The sequence below is a fragment of the Berghia stephanieae genome, chromosome 2 (assembly GCF_034508935.2).
Source record: "Berghia stephanieae isolate SIO BIC M18660-M18661 chromosome 2, UCSD_Bste_1.3, whole genome shotgun sequence".
Lineage (NCBI taxonomy): Eukaryota > Metazoa > Mollusca > Gastropoda > Nudibranchia > Aeolidiidae > Berghia > Berghia stephanieae.
Genome location: NC_088361.1, coordinates 68,222,407 through 68,246,614, shown reverse-complemented (window position 1 = coordinate 68,246,614; position 24,208 = coordinate 68,222,407). Strand labels below are relative to the sequence as shown.

Sequence of the window (24,208 nt, the reverse complement as noted above, 5' to 3'; positions counted from 1 at the left end):
TATTTTTCCCATTTCGTGGATCTAGATTCGCATTTCATGCATTACAAGTCATAATCTGTTAGGCACATTTTTGTACTATCTAACTATTTTATTATATCTGTCACTGCCTGTATATAATTACACACACACGCGCGCGCGCGCGGGCGTGCGAAATTGCGAATATTCTCAGGGTTTTGCGTTTATTTTGACTGTTGTTTACAGGGCAAGATTTTTACCTAGATGGTCCCTGTTTGTATTTAGATTTTTTAAAAGTTAAATCCTTTTCTTCAGCCCAAAGAGGAATTTTTTATTTAGAGTCTATTTCAAGGGAACACTGGAAAAACCCAGGCATTAGCCGCAGTATAGCGCCGCAAAGTTAGCTCGGCCGGTTTGACTTGCTCAAGATAACACAGCGATGAGTTGAACCATGGCCTTCGTAAACTAATGGCCGGATCGTTGCCATAGTTACCTTTTAGCACACTGACCAAAAAATGACGTCGAAAGACGTCACAAAGAAGAACTTTGGCCACACAAAAAAACAAAAACAAATCGTTTGTTGTATTCAATAGTTCAGCCGATGGAATCACTTGTTTCCTTGAGCACAACTAATGACATCTCACTAGACGCTGCACAAACCTAAAAAATGACGTCAAACTAGAAGTCCTAGTGGGTTGAACGGGGTGGGTCGTAGTGGGTCCTACGATTGAACCGTAGCCTTCGTAAACTAAAAGCCTGATACTAACCCAAAAAATTCGTCATTCGTCATAAAAGAAAACGAAGATCAAGGAGACAAGATAGTTGTAAGTTGTAATCAGTAACTCAACCATTGGGATCATTTGTTTCCTTGAGCACTTCTAATAACTCACTTTTTACTTTTGTTTGGTGATCATTGTCTTATTTTGTGACGTAATATTTTGGTCTTTAGTTAACGAAGGCCAAGGTTGAACTCGGTACCATTAAAAAAATGAATATCTTCTATTCAAATCTATTTAGTCTTTAGTCAACAACAAACTGCATGAAAAAAGTAATACAATCATGTTGCTTCAGAGGTAGTCGTCCCCTGAGTTATTATTCTCTCACAGTCACGTCTTAATAAATGTCATTCAATGAATAATTTAACATAACGAACTCGACACTTCATAATAGTTGGCACCAACAATCTATTACGGAGTCCTACTCGTGTCAAAACACAAAGGTCAATAATTGTTGGCTAAGACTACGTCATGACCGACCTCAAATATCAAATGATCGTAATAAAAATGTTGGCAAACTGCTATAATCTTTTTTATTCCTTGTAAGTTAGAGGTCGCGAACACTCAATCAATGATAAGATCAACACTTTTCTTTTGTCCGCTGGCAAACACCAATCATAAGATTGATTCAGAGCCAACTTGAAGCAAAGTACAATAACAGTTATTGTTGGCCAGAAGACTGATCTTATCCAGCTTAATTGTACATTATATTATCAAACCGTACGGCAATTGTGTTTTAGATCTAGACGTCTCAGCTGTTTACATCATAATAAAACAATATAAAATAGTCTATTGAATATAATCTATTCTTAATAAGGAAAACAGCTTCAACAAAATAACAAAATACTTAACAATGGACGCATCGGACGCAAATCCTGTTCTCCCTCACAAAGAAAACCAATTAAAACGGTAGTGTCTCACGTAAAATATTACGTGAAGCATTAGAGTATTATATGTTTTTGTAATTGGTCGAAGAAGGGTTTTGACCCCAAAATATTCAATGCTAATTAAGTATTTCATTCTTATTTTACATTTGAAATCATTTTTGTTCAATACTTTTTCAAGTCCTCAGATCTTGAGTCTAATATACAACAGAGACGATACTCTGAATCTTTGGAATATATTAATGTCTGTTCACCAATACATAAAATCGATAGACCGTTTGTCAGCAATCTTCCCGAGGCAGTGTCAAGACATTGAAAGTTGTATAAATATCTTAGACATACTATAAGGCTATGAAATAAAGTAATATATTTTACATTTCCATGTATTCACCTAATTAGTCACATAATTCTCTCATCCATTTGATGAGTTATGGAGAGGAGTAAACAGAGATTTGCAAAATTATCAGGAATGCAGAAGATTTTTTTTCTGACAAAATTCATTTTGTAGGGAAAATTTTTACTCCAAAATTCAAATGAGTATGACTAGTCTGAGACTTCGTTGTAGAAAGGACTTATTTAACAGCGGTTAAAGCTCGACTATAACAAATGACATCACACAAGTTCTAGTGTCAGGCTATACGTACGAGGGCTACTGTTGGATTGGCCTCCAGTTTGTGAGTTTTTATCTCAATGATTTGACACTGCAATGCATAGATTTTCTATATAAGGTCATACAATGGCACAACATAATAATCGTATATTTAAAAAACTGTGAAAACTGTTTAGAATCTGGAGGACCGCGATTTCGGTGTAGTTGAGTGTATTCAATTTATCTTTCGTAAAAGACATACAAGCAAAACACATAGGACATCTGCAATATTCAATTTATTCAACACAAGTATAAGATATGAATAAATGTCATTATTAACAAAGAAGGATCAACAAATTAAATTAACACAATTCACCCACAAACCGACAAAAAATATTCAAAATCGTTCATGGACTCGCCATAATGTAGCCATTCCCAAACCCTCTGGTTCTCGTGTTTGTCCAAATAGGGGGATGAAAACTCCTCGGGAATTACCGGTTTGGGTGGCGAGGTGTTCCGTAAGTCTTCGTAGTTCGAAAACCTTTGTTGCTGGATGTTGAGATTCTGGAAAATGAACAGGTTATAGACTTCGATATATTCGTTGATTTTTACAAGGAAACAGAATAAAGTTTTGTTTACATAGAAAGAAAGAAAAGATTAAAGAGAGATTAGAGAGAAAGAGAAAAAGAGAGAGAGAGTGAGAGAGAAAGAGAGAGAGAGAGAGTGAGAGAGAGAAAGAGAGAGAGAGAAAGAGAGAGAGAGAGAGAGAGAGAGAAATTGACGCATAAACAGATATAGATGGATAGATAGATAGATAGATGGATAGACACATGGATAGATAGATGAGGAGAGAGGGAGTGAGAGAGCGAAAAAAAAAACAACACACACACACACACTGGGGGAATTGAAATAATTAGATAGATATAAGAAGCAAAGAGAGCAAACAAACAAAAAAAAATAATAAGCTTTTATTAAGCGCAATATCCACATATATGTGGGTGTCTCGAGCCAACAGAAATATTTGATATGTTGGACTGGCATGACACCATCTATGTGCTATTATAATTTTTTTCCGATGAGAACTCTTTTGCCTTTGAGTTCGGTGAGAAAATGTGAGTAAAGAGCCTTTTTCATAATGATAAGCAGCAGCTTTTAATCGTTTTACATACTATAATAGTTTGACAATATATGCTTGATCTGACAAAAAAAAAGAATTCTATTCATTGAACGCGCCAGGCAGCTGAATCACAGTGCAATGTTCAACCAGATTCTCAACGAACAGACCCCATTTTATATATATATATATATATATATATATATATATATATATATATATATATATATATATATATATATAGGAACTGAAATAGGGAGCTACAGGTCGGGAGAGGAGTGTTATATCATAAGATCACAAAGCCAATAAAGTGAAGTGTTCGGCATGTCGCTAATGTAGACATTAATTAAACAACAATGGCGCCAGAACAGATCCCTGAGGGACCCCATCCCCCAGTTTCCTGACTTTGCTCGTGGGGTCCCCCAGGGCGACGTGGATATGTCTTTCCCCTAAGATTGAAGAGAATAACTTCAATGTCTTTTTTAAGTGTATGACTGTACTTTTTTTTTTCAATATGACTTTTGCAAGTTTGAGCATTAACCCTTCGCACCAGACATAAGGTGCAAAACTATTTTCGTAGCAGGATGTATAGGCAGATTCTTAGGATTAAGGGACGTAAGAGATCGAGGCTGGCTGATCTTTATTGATAACCAGCATATATTTAGACTAGAAAATAAGATGTCATCACTCTGAAACCAATTACACAAGGTATGTATCCAGTCCTCCGGATGAGAGGTTTTACACTTCTAATGAGATTGGAACCAATTTTTGACATCACACATGTGTTCCTATGAGATGGTTGTGTTTATCCACAAGTCTTAGTATATAGATCTATAAATTATATTCTGATGCACGTGAAAGAATTTATTGGACAAGCTGATGGAAAAAAAGTTTTGGATTCTTTGCTCCTTTCTGAATTGAATATGTCCAATCAACGAGGATTGATTTTTAAAAAAATAGTTAACAAAGAGTAATGTGAAAAGTTATAAAACCTTTCATAATTTATGGGGAGCAGAAATATCTTCATCAACCCTGTAATTTTCCTATCTTTAAGCCGGTGCTTTTGGCGTAGATACCATTAAAAAGCCATGACAATTCTGACTTTAACAAATTACCCCGGGTGAAACGGGTTCAAAGAGGAAGAAATGCAGCGGAAGAAGCTGTGATTCATGATCAGAATCCAGTTGAGGTTCAGACCCTTTACTGTAAAAGAAGTCAAGAAACAGTTCTAGATATATAGACCTGGTCTTGTAGTTTTTAAGAGTACTCGATAACTTTTAAATACGAGTTTTATAAATGAAATAAATGTGATTGTTCGTTTTCTGTTTTTCTTTTCATAAACAATAAATGTATATCAAGTATGTATTTTCTGTTTTGGAGACCTTTGGCATTAGATCCAATAGTTTCTTGCAACTTGATTTCGATCGGTAGAGCCAATCATATTTTTAGTGGTGCGGGTGGGTAGAGGTGGGAATGGGGGAGATTAATATGATGATGACGTGACGCAAATATATACCTTATTCTCCTCATTGGTTTAGTTCAAAGTGAAATCCTAGTCTTTGGAAATGGGATGAATTGTATAATAAAAAAAGCGTTACTACTATTCTCCTCTATTGGGTATATTGATTTGTTCTCGTCTCCCTAAGAACTATTGCCATTGTTAGTTTCATTCCGGAAGAGAAATTTAATGACCCACCATTTCATCAGTGGAAATTTGGTATATGGAATTTTTTAAAAATGAATTATTTATTTCATTTAACACTCGTGAAGCTCCAGAGCATGACAAAGAATCGTGTATGATATTAAGGCCCCAATTGCAAAACTTGATTTATAAATAATGACAAGAACATAGTAATATTTCACTATATATATATATATATATATATATATATATATATATATATATATATATATATATATATATATGTGTGTGTGTGTGTATATTGGCCATGAAGATTTTTGTACACATAGCTATGAACTATAGATTCCTCTTTAAGGTTATTAGACTAATACATAGCAATAGAATAAGGCTTGAGGCATCGTATTAAATGGCTTCTTTTCATTTCAAAACAATTGTTCTTTGGAGCATCAGATCTAAAGGAGCGACTTTGTACATTCTTGAGTTTATATTTATTATAGTTATATCTTTCAGTTCCAGTTTAATGATATAAATCGACGTGTACATATTTGCGGGTCTGATAACCCAAATTATTATGAGCTGATTACTCTAACTGACATGCCGTCAAACTTTAATAATATTCTGATTTAGTTATGCGAATAAACAAAATATAGTAAAGTATTGTAGGTTAGGAAATACGTTTTATTCTTATTTTCTTTTTACATGCTTTGTGTCTTTCTATTCTCTCTCTCTCTCTCTCTCTCTCTCTTTCTCTCTCTCTCTCTATCTATCTATCTATCTCTCTCTCTCTGACTCTCCACAATTGAAAAACTATAAAGGTATCATTAAGACAAAAGCAAATAGCACCACAGTCCATTAAAACAATTTTTAATTAAACCCATCATTCCGTTCTGTGTTCAGACCTGCTCACTTGGATAAAATTCATTTTGGTATGGAGCAAAATATTTTCACTTGAATCTTTATAAAAATGTTAGACAATAGAATTAAAATATTATCGAGCGATAAAGACGGTCTATTACCGTTTTGCACAAACTATTGAAAAAAAAGTATCCACAATTAACAGGTTAGAAGAAAAAAAAAGCCAGCTGTATTTCATTGCAACGCTTTAAAAAAAGCTTTACTGATGTGTAAAAAATGTCATGTGATATATTTTACCAATTTCGAAATGTGTACTAAAAGGTTTGAATAGACTGAATATATAAGATTATCGGAGTCATAAAAAAAATCTCAGTGTGAATTCGGACATAGACGTGTATATTCGGCTACTTATTATAATATCATGAGCTGCCACTCAGTAATCATGATTTAAAAGTCTTACATTGAGATATTGAATAGTAATCACCACAACAATTGAGCTATTAACTAAGTATTAATCTCCGGTTTTACTTTCATCTACGAACACATAATTATTTACAGGTCATATTATATCAGGTCATATATTAATGCAATTTTGGTTAACATTGTTGTAATGGACAACATTTTGCTTTGCTATTACAACAAAAATGAGCTTATAATAATTTGTATAATCAGACCAGCAAATGAGTGACCGAGTGGTTAAGGCAATGCAATGTGATCCGGAAGGTCCGGGGTTCGAGTCCCGCTACAGACGCTTTCGTTTTCTTCCTTGGGCAAGATTGTTAACCCCCAGGTTGCTCACTTTGGACAGGATGGGTGATTCCTGTTGATATCAGACATCGTGTGTGGTGGATTATCTACATTCCAAGGTGACGTTATCTAATGCATGGTGCCGTGGCGGAAGGAGTATTTTTTTTTCTGTTATGCTATTTCTCCAATAGTAAGTGATTGGATCATGGTATCATCCCAATATTATAGCATTCTCACACTCCTCTCATTGGAAATCACTAAAATTTCTTAATAAATACGTTATCGTTAAATACTGCTTTGATCACGTTGAATAAAAAAATATTCAACGAGTGCAAAATATTTTCGCAAATATTATTGGTGTGAAATAAGGTGTAAAAGATAGCTGATTGGCAATTATAAAGAATCTTTAGGTGCGCATGAATACAATTTCAACGCTTTTTTAGTTTTAGGCCAAATTGTCATTCAAGCAGAAGGGGAAAAAAGATACAAATTATGGTAAATAGAAGTACTAATACCATACCATTTGGTTACAAAATATCTAATAATCTTACTTGTATGGGTGGAATAAACACGTTCTTTCATTTCTTTGTATCTATTAAACTCGTTTTATTTTATCGTGCAATAATACCACATAGTCGCAAGCTCGTTGCGTTATTGGGCACGATAAAAATAACTCGTTTAATAAATACATTGAGGTGAAAGAATCCTATATTATCCTACTCACCTCTAATTTTTCTTTGAGTAACGTTGCACCGTGACTGTCCTGTAGGAAACTACCACCATATGTCGTCAGCATGTTTTGATTGTCTCCGGCACCCTTGGATCTTTCTCCACGATGTTTCAGTCGTGTATTGTTCAGATCATTGTCTTTGCTAATATTATTGTTTTTATCTACGCTTGTATTGTTTACAACACTGTTCCTGTTATTGAAAGTGTGGTTCAATTTATCACCACTTTGGATATTACGTTGAATGTGGCTATTACTAAAAGAATGTGTGCTGTTCATGAGATTATTATTGGTATCACTGTTAATACCAGTTTTGAGGCTGTTTTTGTAGTTCTTGCCCCCGTTTGTTGTACCATTGTGGTCTGTGTTGTCTTTTTGAGATAGTTTATCTCCTTCCTCGTCATAGGCCATTCCTTGTTTGATTATTTGAGTGGCTTCCTCTCTTAACTTCACGATCTCTGGCGATACCTGTTGGACGGTAAATGTTAATAAATCATAATATAAAGTTAATAATACGTCTATAAACAAAAGTGATACAATTTAAACGTTCAGGTTGCTTTGAATTTACGTTCAATAGGCTGTTCAACATTGTCCCTTATTATTCCTTTAAAAAGACATAAACATACGACCCTTTAATGTTGTCAGCTGACAACTTGTAAAATCGTTCAAGTGAGTTATCTTTACACTAAGATCTATCCTGCTTACTGAAGCATGGCAGAGATGATAATAAAACACATTGAACATATTGAAATCTGAATGTCATGGGGGGTGGAACGGCGTATTGGATACAATTGTATCAATAACACATATTATCCTTTTTAATGAATCAACAAAATACACACGATTGACACTGCCACAACTCCGTTTTTTAAATTTTATATAATTGCCTTTTTTATCAGGCATGAACATTAAGTGATTTGTTTACTACCTTCGTTGGTTTGATGGCAATAAATAGCTATTTGAATTTTAAAACCAAACAGGTCTGTGGAAATAATTTGAAAACATACAAATAAGAGAACGTTTTTAAATAGATGTTTTATATGTATAAATCCTCTATTTTTGCAAGAGAGAATGCGACCCTTTCAAAAGTTGTCGTTATTTTGTTTGAATCATGTGTCCAAAGTTTAAAGGTAAAAAGTTCAACACGAATTAAATCGAACAAAGCTGTTTTATTGCTCAGTCATGTGAAGAGGAGAAACAAATATATCCTTTAAAAAGACATATTATTCAGTGTGACATTATAAGAATAAGATACTTGAACTACGGTTAGAGTTTCGAACGAGTTCCCAATATCGCTGCAGGACCTTTGAAGCGCACGTTGGAAACGAATTCGAGATTTTAAAGGCTGGGGTTCAAGAATATTCTTTTTTTTTTTTTAAATGAGCTTTTATACGCGCAATATATACTAAACGTGCTAAAAGCGCTTGGCAAGTTCCCTAGCCAACTGCAACACTAAACATATGGGACGATACATGACGCCTGTTAGGCGATATTACATTTTTTTCCGGACAGAGACAAAGCTGTTAACGGCTAAGTACTAATTATACACCTGAGTACGGTGAGAAAATGTGAGTAAAGAACCTTTTCCAATGACTCACTCTGCGCCGCTTGGAATTCGAAACCAGGGCCTTCCGAGTCGAAGGCGAGTGTCATACCACTAGACCACATAACCGCAATAATAAAACTCCTCAAATAACCTCAAAATTGTTATTCTTATCAAGATTTATCATTAATTACATCAGTTGGGTGACAATTTAAACGACATCAATAAATGTATTTGTCACTATCACTGTGGTAACGCCATCATTACGACGCGAAATATATTTTTTTAATAAAACGGGATGACTTGACTTACTTGACTTAGATGCCTTTCGCGTCTCGACCGAAAGATCGGGTCGCCTTGGCTGTTTCCAGTTTTTCCTGTGTGAGGTGTCTCCAATATTGCCGGTCCTCTGCTAGGGTTCTCAGATTTTCAAGGTCCCCTGCCGTTATGAGACTAATGCTTTGTCCAAGTGTTGTGAGGTTTTTGTTTAGGATCACAGGGAGTGTTGTGATCGGTCTTCTTCTGAAAAGGTTCCCGTGTTTTTGGAAGTATCCCGACATGGCTTGGTTAGCTGGTATGTTTTTGTCCCTGCGTAGTAAGTTGCCATCGTTGTTGTAAAATGACAAGGGAGATTGGTCTTTCTTTTGTGATCTTATAGAGTGATTCATTTGAGGTCTTTTTTGGGTATTTGATGTCCAGTACCCTTCTTAGCTGTGTGCGATGGAAGGCATCCAGATGTTCTTCTTCGGATTTTGTCAACGCCCACGTGCCGCAGTTATACAGAAGTACCGGTTTTACAAGAGCACGGTACAGTTTCAGTTTGGTTTTTCTCTTTATTTTGTCACCTCTAATCCATACATTGGTGAGTTTACTGAGTGCGGCGTTTGATAGCTGTTTTCTTCTTTGTACATCCTCGGTGTCTCCAATTAGTGAGCCGACTTTCTTTGTTCTTTTCCATTCCTCTTTGTTCCTCGATATTGTTGTAAATTCGGTTTTATTGGCATTGACTTGGAGGTTATATTTCATGAGGGTATTTTGTATGATGTCTATATTTGCTGGTGTTGATCCAATAAAATCGACATCATCTGCATAGGCGATATCTCTAGGGATTGCATTCTCAATATGAGTCGTTGGTTTTGGAATGACTTTTCGAACTTCTTTCAGAGCGTGTTCTAAGTATATTGTGAACAGAATCGGGCTCAGACTATCTCCTTGGGGGGTCCCGATGTTACTTTCAAACTGCGTCTGTTTTGTGGCCCCGTATATCCTTGGTTATGAATATCAACGGGATGAGTGCAGGAAAAATGTTTTTGTTGAATTCTCTACGTTTTGTTACCAAGAATAACAGGGACGCCTAGTAACAATAGGTTTGTTTTATGCTAAAGTAAAATCGGGTTTTTCTCCACACTAAAAAGGTTTAATCATTATTTCTTCCACTGCCCTTCAGGTCCTCAACAACGTTTCAACAGTTTTATTTTCATAATGCAATCGGCACAAAGAAATGACATTACACTATCCGATTCAAGACACTATTGAGCTTATTATTGAGTATTCTATGAGAAGATGATTGATACCATTGTGACTGCCAAATCGAAAAGAGAGTTTAGAGCTGAAAGTGAGGAGAATGTGACGCAACGATTATTGTTCACAATGAATCCAAATTAAAATTATCGTATCTTAATTTGCCTTTTATATTATATATCTCCGAAAACCATTGTCTAAAGCTTTTCTTTAAAAACATACTTTTGATCTTTTAGATTCGGGAAAGTTTTCAAAAATCACAATTATATCTTGAAAGTAATAAACTACTGTTTGGAATAAGAACAAACAGAAAGCATGTATATGTTGCCGATTTTGTTGGGTAATCATTATGCTAAATAGTCATTTAGACCCATAGGGCCGGAAATGTAGCAGTTGGTTGCTACCCCATTGGATAGGATAACTGTCTACTACAAAGTACTTTCTGCCAGATCAAAAAGACGCAGTTTCTTAATTATTGCTGGTTGTTCAATGATCTTTTAAAAAAAAAAAACAACTGTATCTGGGATCTGTACATATCACTTTGCTTTTGAAGGAGGGCTCTACCATTGAGCTATCGGCTCCTCACGCACCATAAGAGATTCACACACAAAAAAAAAGAAGAAAAACTTATCTAAGAGTTTCAGAGTTAATAGTTTAGCCGTCAAGACACACGACAGCAACATTCTGCTTCCTTTTGTAAGCCAGGAAAGAATTCCAGTACCAAGAGTTGGTCACATATTTCCAACAGTCATGATAGAAATAAACATTAACATCAAGGATGGGAAAGCTTTATTTAAATTTCTAAGGGATGATCACAATCCAAATTCAGAGCCAGGAGAACAATAGGACTCCTGCATAGAGAATGAAAGTTGGATCTTTTTTCATCGACACAGGGGGCCGAATTCTGGAAAGTATATGGTGTGTCAAATCGTAATGTTCATGAAGCCTCGGAACGCCTAAAGCTGACGGTGGCATGAGACAGATTTACTCTTATTATCATATAAAGAAAGAAAGAATAAAGAAAGAAAGAAAAAAGAAAGAAAGGAACAGATGAGAAGAATTGTTGTAAAATTTTTTCCACCTTATTTTTCAATCTATGTCCTGGGGATGGCACCGGTCTTAATTACTGATATTTTTTTTTTTCTAAATGAATCAAACTGACATTTTTGGGATGCAAATTACTGATTTAATAAAGACACGGATATATGAACAAAGAGGTGAAGAAAAAAGAACTGTAATTGCTCCAGCCAAGCTGATGTCAAGTGTCAGGTACGCTAGAAGAGTATAGTTGAGACTACTGAGTCTCATGGGGAATCACGGGAAATAAGTCAGTTAGGATAATAATGCTGATTTAAGTATTGCGGATGAAAAACAAATACTATGATTCTAGGTAAAGGTACAGTTCATATGTCTTTCTATCATTGAATTTCCAATTCATCTATAACCCTGCTTCATTAGAGCTTAAAAACGCTCCTAAAATGATACTCATATTACAATAAGACAAATACCTGTGCTTTGCTCGCTTTCACTGGGAGGAATAGATTTGAGCGTTTTCTGAGTTTTTTGGGATCAATTCCCATTCTTCTACTGGCCACTCCTCCAGTAGGAGCTGAATGGACGTAGAGTTTTCTGGCTTTTTCCGAGTCAGCGTTGAGATTCATCTGAATTGAACTTAGATGCTGATTTGTCCACTTGGTGTCTGCCGTGTTACTTAGAAAATGGACCTCGGCACTTAGTTTTACTCTGTTATCATCGTATTGGAGGTTGTCACTTGCATAGGGTTCCTGTTGAATGATATATTTGGAAAAAAATAATGAACACTTGGTCATTCGTTGATGAAAAAGGTTTCATATATGGTCGATCGCAGCATTTTTCCAACTTTCTTTTTTGTCACATATTAAATACGTTACTATTCGTCTCAAAACGATATTATGTTAGGTTAAACAATGCTACTATCTATGCACAGCCTTTGGAATCTAAGTTAAAATAGATTCCTTTACCGAGAACATTGTGTTGTTGTTGGGTTTAAAAAGAATTTTGGGTTTTGTTTTAACTTCAACAAAATAGAATTCCCTTCTCATGACGATTTTGAATTCTATTTGATTTTTTTTTTGTCTAGTTCATTTCGATGAAATACCATTTTGACGCAATGGGTCACATATATCTAATTCAGCTTTCTGGTTATTGACAAACCTAAAACTGACTGGCAAAGCACCCCGCCATTGATTCCCTGATGTTCAGGGTCATAAATGTATACCGCGGTCATATTGTATACAAACTGTTGATTTACTTACACGGAGGGGCAAATATTGTATATGATAAGATATAATACGCAGAAGGAACTTCAAATCATTTTTAGTTACACATAACATTGTTTAAATTATAGAAAAAAGTTTAAGAAAAATATCTGTTTATGCATTATATATTATATATTATATTATACATGCACTACTTCTGCTGCTGCTGCTGCTGCTGCTACAACTACTACTTCTGTTGCTTTTACCATTCCAATTACGAGTACTACTACAAATACTACAACCACGACTACTACTGCTACTACTACTAGTAGAAGTAGTAGTAGTAGTAGTAGTAGTAGTAGTAGTAGTAGTAGTAGTAGTAGTAGTAGTAGTAGTTTTTGTGGTAAGTGAAGCATTACTAGTTTTGATAGTAGTAGCGGTAGTAGTAGTAGTAGTAGTAGTAGTAGTAGTAGTAGTAGTAGTAGTAGTAGTAGTAGTTGTAATAGTAGTAGTAGTAGTAGTAGTAGTAGTAGTAGTAGTAGTAGTAGTAGTAGTAGTAGTAGTAGTAGTAGTAGTAGTTATTGTACAATTACTACTACAAGTACTACTACCGCTACTACTACCAAAACTAGTAATGCTTCACTTACCACAACTACTACTACTACTACTACTACTACTACTACTACTACTACTACTACTACTACTACTACTACTACTACTACTACTACTACTACTACTACTACTACTACTACTACCTCCATTACTACTACTACTACTACTACTACTACTACTACTACTACTACTACTACTATTACTACTACTACTACTACTACTACTACTACTACTACTACTACTACTACTACTACTGCTATTACTACTAAGTCTACAACTACTACTACTACTACTACTACTACTACTACTACTACTACTACTACTACTACTACTACTACTACTACTATGTCTACTACTACTATTTCTACTATTCCCAATTATACTATAACTACTACTTTTATTCGAAAAAGAAATACGAAATGTGTTTTGAAGAAGGACTAGTGTCCTATCTTAAGGGCACCAAGCAATTGCTATTTCTGTTTCACTCTATAGAAACCGGATAAACCCCGGCTCCATGGTCTAATGGCTCTGAATAACTACTTTGAAGAATGAGTATATCTAATCGACATCTTAAATGAGTACATGGAATTAATACGACATTTTTGTGAAAAAAAAAACAGGAAAAAAAGTGACGTTTACATACCTGAAACATTGCTCGAAGGTCTGTTCTAAACCAGTTGTTGATAGAGTTTTTGCCCTTGTCAACCGGAAGTAAGTATGATATGCCCTGACTGACTCGTTTACGACTGACAGCATCCTTCATACATGGAATTGGAGGAAGATCCGGCCACTCGTATTCCAGCAATTCTATGTGTTCTTCTTCTACATATCCCTCTTCGTCCTCCTCGGGGATTGCTCTATCCTCTGGGTTTAGAGCTCCTTGTACAGAGGTCATTCCACGACCTGGCCTGGACAAAAATCCTGGACTGGTACGAGGGCGAATTAATTTTGGTTGCCCGTTTTGTCGAGGCGTTAATCCGCGCGGGGGCATTTTAAAGAGTTCTTGTCCCTGATATCAATTCAAGTTGTAGATCCAGGAAAGCGTGTTAATCTGGCAGTTGCCAAGTTGCTAACTTATTAGTCAGTAAAAACAATTATTGAATACTTATTTCTCAAGAGTTCAGTTTGCTATTCTTCAAATGTTATTGCTTTAGCAGTTCTTGAGGAATACAAAACCTCTTGAAGTCTCCAAGAACGTATTTATCACTTTGCTATGATATAATCGAAAATGATAGACGCATAATACTTGTAAATCTGAGTATGCTTTGTCGGAAATCCATGGTGTTCCATGTCAAAGTCATTGTTGAGACATCTTCCTGAAAAAAGAACAGGATTATCAATGAGAACACATTTTCGTAGCCTTTTTATCTCCTTTCCTTCTTGGCTTTACCAAGTTGTTTTTAAAAAATGCGAAATGACTTTCTCCGTGTTTATATTCAACGAGACTCAATATATGACATAAACGTGGCCTGAGAAAAGATTCTTTGCAATGCTTCTTCTTTCACATCAAGTATTTAAAAAACAACAACAATAATCATAACATGAAGTTGTCATTGGGTAATTGTGTATCAGCTCCATAAGCTGTTTTCTCATTTCTCTTTCTCTTTTCTATTTAAAAGAAAAAAACAACAACAATAATCATAACATGAAGTTGTCAGTGGGTAACAAAAATTGTGTATCAGCTCCATAAGCTGTTTTCTCATTTCTCTTTCTCTTTTCTATTTAAAAAGAAAAATATTTTATTACAGAATGTGAAAACACTCCTCAGTACAATCTTGATAACATTATGTACATTAAACATTTGAATTTCTTTTTATATCAACCAAAATATGATGCAGTAATATTCAACATAATATAATATGGCTAAAGGCTTAGATTAGGATTGCATTATCTAAAAATACCTTTTATATGAAGAATACAAAGTGATTTATCAATAATGTAGATGTGTCTGATAGTTAAGGATTGTCATTCGTTCCTTCATATTTAGATACTATGTACATCATATAAGTTTCAAGTAATCGAACATTCCATTTGAACAATTTCCTTCAAAAATGGATAAGCGGAAAAGTCATAATACTGTAAATTATCCATGAGTTCCGATCCTGACCAGTTATCGATTTTAGTATACCTGTAACAAGCGAAATCCTTTCCTAGTGTTTTAAAATTCATGACAAAATAATTTTTAATTAAGACAAATTGATTCAGAGGTTCATACAAATATTTGCAGCTGTGCAGTGAGGGACAGCTGATAAAAAAGAAGAAAAATGCGTGCCACTTATTAAAAATCTGACCATAATTAATCAATGCTACTGGACTAGTAAACGATCAAGATCACAGTTTCTTTTTTCTTCTTCTTTTTCTTCATCATCATCTTCTTCTTCGTTCCTCATATCGTCTTTATGTTTGAATGTCTAGTTCTTCCAGTTGGTGAGGTAACGCCGTTGTCTTTCTCAGTTTTGCCGGGAGCCCATAACGTTTAGACTGCCGAGATTTGAAGCCAAACTATTTCCTTTTCAGATCTAAATTAACTTTACTTTATAATAATATCTCTCTCCGAAATTTATCACAAACCGTGTGAAGTAATAGACAAAAAGTCATACTCTATAAGAAAACGAGAAATCCAACAGTATTAATACATACCACAAAATCTATATGCAATCCATACAAACTACTATTGCAGTATTTTCTATCTTACCAACAAACTGATTATTATACAATAAATAACTTTTACTCTTTAACTTAAACGAGTAAATCAATCACAATCCTGAAATAAGATGTTTTATTTGAAAAGAAGGAGAATTATTCACTGTAAAATTCACCTATAAAGCAGCACATTTGTCATCGTATCGAACCACTAGACCGGTACACTTTCCTACAATGATTAATTCCCCAACTCAACTGGACTGCACTCTATTACTTTGTGTGTTTAAATTCGTCATGACCTGTGTATATATATATATATATATATATATATATATATATATATATATATATATATATATATAAATATATATATATATATATATATATATATATATATATATATATATATATATATATATATATATATATACCAGTGCGCCTATCGATATCCCGTTATTTGAAACCATTCGTCTCAATTCAAACACGATGATACGATAATCCTTGAACAAACTCCTGATTGATAACAAGTCAAGGGCCTTTTCTTTCAGTGGAACAGTGGCTCAGATATACAACAGGCAGTGGAATGCCAAGTGGAAGCAACAGCAGTGGGACAAATTGATTTATAATAAAAAGTGTCTAGTATGTAATGATCCGGGTTGTTAGAGCATAACACTTTTAGGCGAACAATTGTGGTTCAAAACAATGTTAATTTTTTTTTTCATTTCATGTCATGTGAGCCCACCACAACATAAAGCAATTGACCCAGTTATTTAAACAATACTGTCTGAAATCAGCGATATTCTCTTCCATCATACTATACCCATCCACTAAATCATAACTTCTTCTTATTGACGAGGAATCAGCATATTAATCAAGCTGTGAACTGTATTACATATCAGTATACTGACACCGTACACAGAACACAATCGGTCTATATACGTATCTGTATATTTCAACAATAAATCAGCCAAACTCTCTATCGATCAGTTCTATTTTTCATCATAAAGCAGTAACAACAACACGATCACTTTTCATTTGTCAAAAATAATCTCAAAAGGTCTTTTCGAACTATCGAGTTAAAAAGATCTCAATTCTGTAAAGGGTTGATTTAAAATTGAAGAATTGTAATTAGATACCTGCATATCTACAAAATGATTAAAAGAAAAGAATCAATGATAAATTGTAAAATAATTCTTTTCTAACAAAACAAGACAAAACAAAAAACAATGACATGCCTGTGATAAACAACGGCCAGTTGACATTCAAGTCGATACGAACGGAAACGTTTTCAAGTAATTTACATATTATGTAAATGAGGCGAAAGAGTGAATAACAGCATGGGTTAAGAATATCAAGCCATTTTCATGAGTTGAGGCAACGGACGATCTCATCAAACGATCGTACAGCTATTGTAGATATGACTGTTATGGGTTCTGCCTTTGAACCTATCGGCATTTTATGTATATCTCCTTAGTTTATGTAAGAAACCGCACACCTTGTCTTATTCATTTTTATTTATTTTGTTTTACTTACAAAAACCCTACCACCTATACTGATTGATAAGTTTCATGTCAGAATATAAGCATGCTGATACTTTCATTGTTTACATTGACTCTATAGCAGCACAATACACACACACTGTTGCCTATATTTTGAGGACCTAAGTCGCTCAAGGTTTTTCTCAATTTGATGATATCTCATCTTATCCTATCTTACTAAAGGCTTAATATAGGAATTATCCTTTAAATGCATTATATAATATTTTATAATGAATCATCTTTTTTAAATCTTGCAAATTTCAATTAACGATCATCTGCGACGGGTATATTTAATAAACAATCTATTGAATCAAAGACTCCATTACCTCCAGTATTCATTAAAGAACCATATCTCCTTTGTTTTTTTTTTTTTGTTTTTTGTTTTATTGGGGTTTTTGTGGGGTCTTTTTTGTTTTTGTTTTTTTTATTTGTTATTTGTTTTTATTTTGTGTGTGTGTCGGTTTTTTCTTTGTTGTTTTTTTTTTTTTTTTTTTTTGGGGGGGGGGGGGGGGGGGGGGGGGAGGGAGTATTTCTAAACAAAACCCTTTTAAAAAGTTTTTGGAGATTCAGACAGCTCAAGTAGTAAAAGACTATTCTAACAAGCAAACGGGCCATTTTTGACCCCAAAGTTGAGTTATTATGAGATTATTATGAACTTCTGTCCACCAAGCAGTGATCGAGTAGCTGGGGCGACTAGATTTGGCGGAGAGTGTTTATCTTAATTACTAAGTGTTTTATTTCGTGTGTTTTTTAAATTTGGTTAATTTACTATTATTTGGTGACCTCTTGTAACTTGTTTTAAAGCCATCCGATCTTTTGATAAACATTTATAGTTGAATAATATGTTCACCTTGATTAGGGTTATCTTTCTATCTATCTGTCTATATATATATACATATATATATATATATATATATATATATATATATATATATATATATATATATATTTATCTCTCTTTCTTTTTTTTTTATTTCTCTCTCTTCTTTCTTCCCCCCTCCCCCCCCCCACTCTCTCTCTCTCTCTCTTTCTTTCTCTCGCTCTCTCTCTCTCTCCCTCTCTCCCTCTCTCTCTCTCTCGCTCTCTCTCTCTCTTCCTCTCTCTCTCTCTCTCTCTCTCTCTCTCTCTCTCTCTCTCTCTCTCTCTCTCTCTAATGTCAATATGTAGAAGTGCCAGACCAATAAGAGACGCACGTCAGACTGTTTTCGCAGGTGTTGCTATTCTGTTGTTATACAATGACAAAACATAGTATAGTCAAAATAGGGTCAAACAGAGACATTAGATATCTATTATATCAACATCATCCCCCGAGTGAACACACGAGGTCTTTACTCACTCAATCCTACAGTTTTTTGCTACTTTTCAAAATTGGAAAAAAAAGTATTAAAAATGAGCATATACATAGATAGTTTTTTTTTCAACTATCATAAGCATGTAAAAACTAAAAACATTAGCTGTGATTTTAAGCCTATAATTTGTCTAATAAAAATGTAATAAATTAACATGTGGTAAAAGTAACCAGGGTAAACTGCGGATTTAATCGGTGTTAGAGTTGAGTGAGTTAAAAGAGTTATTGCGATATTTTGAAAATTTGAAAGTTTCCAATCACCGTATTTGTCTATTCTCACGTAGAGGTAAGAAACTCTCGGCGAGGAAAAACTGTAAAATCGCCACCCAGGCGGCATGTCTCGTTAAGTCTTAAAGTTGGATTGGGACCCGGTTGTGAAGCACTTTGAGCACGTATAGTAGATTATGCTCGACCAAAAAAAAAAAAACAAATAAATAAACCCCTGAAATATTGTTGTTGTTGTTTTGTTGTTGTTTTTAAAAAATATTTTGTTGCTGTTGTTCTTTTTTTTTTGGGGGGGAGGGGGGTGGGAGGGAGAGGGTGTGGGGGAGGGAGGGGTGTTTTTTGTGTTTTTGTTTTATTATTTGTATTTTTTAAATTTTATTTCTTTATGCTGTTCGGAAGAATGGTAGGTTTGTTTTCATGATACGGGATTTTGTCTTTGATTAGCAGCATCATAAATCTATTGTCACAAGTATTCCCAAATAAAACTGGGGAGCTTATTGTTCACTCGGGTCTCGTTATCGGATTAATTGATCGCCGGCCTTTGTACTAGAATCCAGTGTGGAGACACGTGAAGAGACGGGGGGTTTATCGTACGTCATCATGCTTTTTTGTCTTTCAAGTCGGTCACACCAATGCTATTTCAGACAAAGTAAAAAACAATTTTTAAAAATGATTCTTGTTTAGCGCTTTGTCTATTAAATGTGCTCAAATTGCTTTACAACGGGAATAATACTAACAGAAACACTTAACACGCAGGAAGGGAAATTACGCGTGTAAATTGTTTTGTTTTTTTAATTTTAAAAGATACACTGCTGCTATCGGTCAAGTACTCATTTTATACCGGAGTATGGTGAGGAAATTATAGCGAAGGGTTTTCTGATGACTTAATTTTCACAGACGGAAGCGAACTCAGGACCTACGGTTCATAAGCCGAATGTCATATCACTGGACTATATTATATATTAAACGGCTATATTAAACGAACACAAAGAAAGGTCTTAAAAAATACAAATAAATGATTGAATAAACATGCATATTCATATTGGGCATTACGGTTTCACGAGTCTCAGAGAGTTTTAAATGATTCATTTACGTTTCCTCCATGCAATTTTTATTGCTCGTTCAACACGAGTGGAACGGAGTAATGGGTGGATTGGTGAAAACTTCTTTCCCAAGGAAATGACGCCGGCTGAAGAATATTGAATTCGACATTATTAAAAGTCAGTTTATGACCTTGTTCAAAATCGCTTAGTTATCTTTCAGGATATGAGAACGTATTGAGTTACCACCACGGTCACAAGGGGGAAAATAGAAACGGTAAACAGATTAATAAAATAACATTTTTTTAAAGTAAATAAACATCAAAATACAAATAAAACTCGTTTTTATGTTGGAATAATAATTAAAAGATAATTCATCATGAAAAATGACAATGTCTGCACTTGCATTTTGAATTTATTTAACCAGTTAAAACTGTTGTTCAGTTTTTTGTAACCAAATATACAAAGACGTCAATTAAACAATCTGGCAGCTCTTGCTTCTAACCAATGATACAAGAATTGTTGGCAATATCTAGGTACCCTTTGCATAATCATCTTTACACTTTGACAGAAACTAAGACCGCTGTAATTGGATTCAATAGTCCGATGTCACGTTACCCAGCAACGGCGAGCATCGTGGTTCTAAACAAAGAAAATCGGTACTTTTTATTCTTTATGCTGGCTAGAACTTTTCATATGTCATGTGATTAGAATGTATAAGAGTCAAAACAAGATCATATTTATAATGTTTTTCTCCACTGGATACACTTTTATGCTCGTTGGTGAAATATTTCATAAGGGCGTCCGCCATTGTTCCGATAGTTTAGAGCCAGTTACTAAGTTATCATGCGTCATTACGAGGGAAGTGACGTCATGACTGTTGAAGGCTATTCGTGGGTTGATTTTAAAAGTAATTAATGTTTGTTGTGTATATATTTATTAACACAATTCTTTAAGAAATATTTGCTATTAACAATCCTTATTCTAAATATTTGCTAAAATATCGACCAATTTTAAACCGAAACAAGGGAAAATAAATGTAACAAAGAGCCCCATTTGTTTTCTCTTCGGGCAAAAAGAGTTATTTCCGGGTGACACGGTATAATCAGCTGATAAGCCTTAGAAATATCGGGCTTTGTTGACTATCTAGTGATATAATTTTTATTGTGACCCATCCTATCAAACCGGTATTATGTCAGACGAAATAAGATGACTGAAATTAAGATTACAGTTAAAATAATACGAATAATTGAAATTAAGTGTTTAGATGTCTAAAAATAATACCCACTCTCCTTGACGGAGGTATTTTTAAAAACTTGTTTTATAAGTCAGGATCAACTTGTAAGTAAATGCAGGTTTGACATCCGAACGTAGTTATGGGCCTAGTTTAACATGGTTGTAATAGAAAATATTTTGTGTCATTTTTAAAGATTTCTTTTACAATGAGCCCATAATAAATTTGGTTATTAGACCTGCAAATAAGTGCACGTCGGTCAGGATCAAAATTTATAAAGCATTGGGTGAACCCCAATATAATACTCTTTTGAGACTTTACTGCTTGCTCTGAAAATAAAACAACTCAAAAATAAATTGGCCAAAAAATTCGTTCTCCACATATCGATCGAAAAAAATTACCTTCTCAAACCTGGGTACTCAAGGGAGAGGTCGAGTTGACAGGCCAATATTTTTTAAAAGTCCTTTCAGCGTACGCTGGTTGTGGTTAAATTCTGAAACATGATTTCCTTGTGAATGAAGTTGAACATTTGGCGACCTATCTGATATGCGGCCATGTGTTCTAGTGGTATGGCACTCGCATTCGGACAGGAAGGTGATGGGTTAGAGCCTCGCTCGGCGCATAGTTGAGCCCTTGGAAAAGGCTCTTTACTCACTTTCTCTCACCGTACTCAGGTGTAAAATGAGTACCTGGCCATTAACAGCGTTGTCTCTGTCCGAAAAAAATTGTAATATCGTCTAACAGGCGTCATGTGTAAAGTGTTGCTGTTGGCCAGGGACCTCTTGTAAAGCGCTTTGACCACGTGTAGTGGATATTGCGCTATATAAATGCTCTAGTCTTTTTTTTAAACATGATTTCCTTGTTAATAAAGTTGAATATTTGGCGACCCGTCTGTTGTGCATTTTGACCGGAAAATTACTCCCAACTTGTCAAACATTCTTAACCCAGAGTTTCAAAAATAAAACTAAATGTTGAAGGTAAATTGATGATGACGATGGTGATAATGATGATAATAGTAATAATAATAATAATAATAATAATAATAATAATAATAATAATAATAATAATAATAATAATAATAATAATAATAATAATAATAATAATCATATCAGTATTATTATTATTATTATTATTATTATTATTATTATTATTATTATTATTATTATTATTATTATTATTATTATTATTATTATTATTATTATTATTATTATAACTCGACTAAAATGCCCGTGCTTCGCTGCGATATATCTTAAAAGTTATGAAAGAAATATATATGCCTGTACGGAGACTGCAAACAACATTAACAAGCTTTTCACTCGAATTGGAATGGAATGAACATGTGAATAGTATTACATTAATTTGGTTGATGTATATAGGATGGTAGAAACTGCAGTGTTGAAGATGATGATGATGATGATGACGATGATGATGATTGATGATGATGATGATTGATGATGATGGTGATGATGATGTTGATGGTGATAATGGTGGTGATGATAATGATGATGATGCTACTAATAAGAATCATGTAAAAAAAAAAGTATTGTTTAGTGCTCGAGAGCCAAGTTCCGTGAGCTTTAGTTACATGTATTAAAAAATAGTGTCACTTGAAATGGTAAGTATACCTTGCTTGACAACTAATCTGCTTTCCCATAGTATTCTACTGTAGTTTGTTAACGAATCAATAAACCTTTGCTATGTCATTAAAAAAAGACTTACTGTATATTATATTTGATCAAAACTTAAGTCAATATTCCTGCTATTTTACTGTTGACAAATTATTTAGAATAGAAATCCCATTTGTATGAATCGAAGACACTAACTGGATATCCAAAACATATTCCAATTTCCAGTATCTCAAAGAATTCTTATATTCTCACTCCTCTTGGCACCAGTAATCATTGCTGCGTTCATTAATCTGTAACTCTTTATTGAGATCGTGTAATGTAAGACACTGGCTCTTAGCCGTTAGTACAAACCAACACGGTCCAATGATTTAGCCCTGTCAAAACTGCATGCGATTTGTTCAATGAACCGTAACGTTGTCAGGCACCGTAAAGCACACAGATACACGGAGTGTCCACACGAATAATTGCCGCATACCGCAATCTGTGTTTCTGAATTAAATAATAGATAGCCTTATAGTTGATCAAACAATACTATTATTCAAGAATAATTTTACAGTCTTCTAAACTCAATATATAGACTATGTGCGGCTATGGGGTCTTGTGGTATGACACTCGCTTACGGATCGGAAGGTCATGGGTTCGAGCCTCGCTCGGCGCATAGTTGAGTCCTTGGAGAAAACTCTTTACTCACATTCTCTCACCGTACTCAGGCAGGTGTAAAACGAGTACTTGGCCGTTAACAGCGCTGTCTCTGTCCGAAAAAACTGTAATATCGCCTAACAAGCGTCATGTCCCGTCCTACATGTTAAATGTTGCTGTTGGCCAGGGACCCCATTGTAAAGCGCTTTGAGCACGTTTAGTTGATATTGCACTATATAAAAAAGATCAATTTAAAAGCTCAACTATCAGCTAAATCTGTGTTTGTAATGTGTGGCCCACCGAGTCAAACTGGTATTATGTTGGTTACCAAAAAATGGATTGAAAATATGAAATTTTAGGTTTATAATAAATGCAATTTATGAAACTGTATTCATTCTCTTCGATAGAGCGAATAAACGAACTTATTTCATAATCGATTCAAATTTCGATTTATTTATGTTAGATTTACCTTATACTATTCTGTCGCATGTTCCTTCTTAAATTCATGTATTACGTTTTACCGTTTTTGTTATTGGCTGGTGAAGGGTTTCGAGCCTGAAATGGTCCGTATTTGTTTTTGTTTTTTTTTTTTTTGTTCTTTTCTTTGTTTGTTTCTTATTTGTTTTGTTTTTTCTCTCTTCTCTTCCTTTTTCTATTCTTTTCTTCTTTTTTCTGTTCTTTTCTTTTCGTTCTTTCCTCTTTTTAAAATTT

General features: G+C 34.4%; 1 protein-coding gene across 4 annotated transcripts; it reads right to left on the bottom strand.

The window, feature by feature from the left end:
• Window positions 1-2,482: 2,482 nt before the first annotated feature.
• On the bottom strand, window positions 2,483-23,469 carry LOC144965397 (uncharacterized). Of its 4 annotated transcripts, XM_078900700.1 has the most exons (6): window positions 16,277-16,542; window positions 16,022-16,144; window positions 13,846-14,518; window positions 11,862-12,137; window positions 7,287-7,757; window positions 2,483-2,768 (listed from the first exon to the last, which is right to left on the bottom strand). In XM_078900700.1, exons 3-6 carry the CDS (start codon window positions 14,191-14,193, stop codon window positions 2,577-2,579), a joined length of 1,287 nt encoding a protein of 428 aa, XP_078756826.1. In that variant the 5' UTR covers window positions 14,194-14,518; window positions 16,022-16,144; window positions 16,277-16,542; the 3' UTR covers window positions 2,483-2,576. The 4 variants fall into 4 exon arrangements, with proteins under 4 accessions (XP_078756826.1, XP_078756824.1, XP_078756827.1 ...); XM_078900698.1 differs by lacking the exons at window positions 16,022-16,144; window positions 16,277-16,542 and adding an exon at window positions 22,950-23,469; XM_078900701.1 differs by lacking the exons at window positions 16,022-16,144; window positions 16,277-16,542 and adding an exon at window positions 23,054-23,161.
• Window positions 23,470-24,208: the final 739 nt, after the last annotated feature.

What these genes read in the sequence shown, in the direction of transcription:
- LOC144965397 (XM_078900698.1), bottom strand. Translation starts at nt 14,193, where the DNA reads ATGCCCCCGCGCGGATTAACGCCTCGACAAAACGGGCAACCAAAATTA. An exon ending in ACCTTCGAGCAATGTTTCAG is followed by an intron (nt 12,138 to 13,845) that starts GTATGTAAACGT and finishes ATCATTCAACAG; the next exon opens with GAACCCTATGCAAGTGACAA. An exon ending in TGAAAGCGAGCAAAGCACAG is followed by an intron (nt 7,758 to 11,861) that starts GTATTTGTCTTA and finishes ACCGTCCAACAG; the next exon opens with GTATCGCCAGAGATCGTGAA.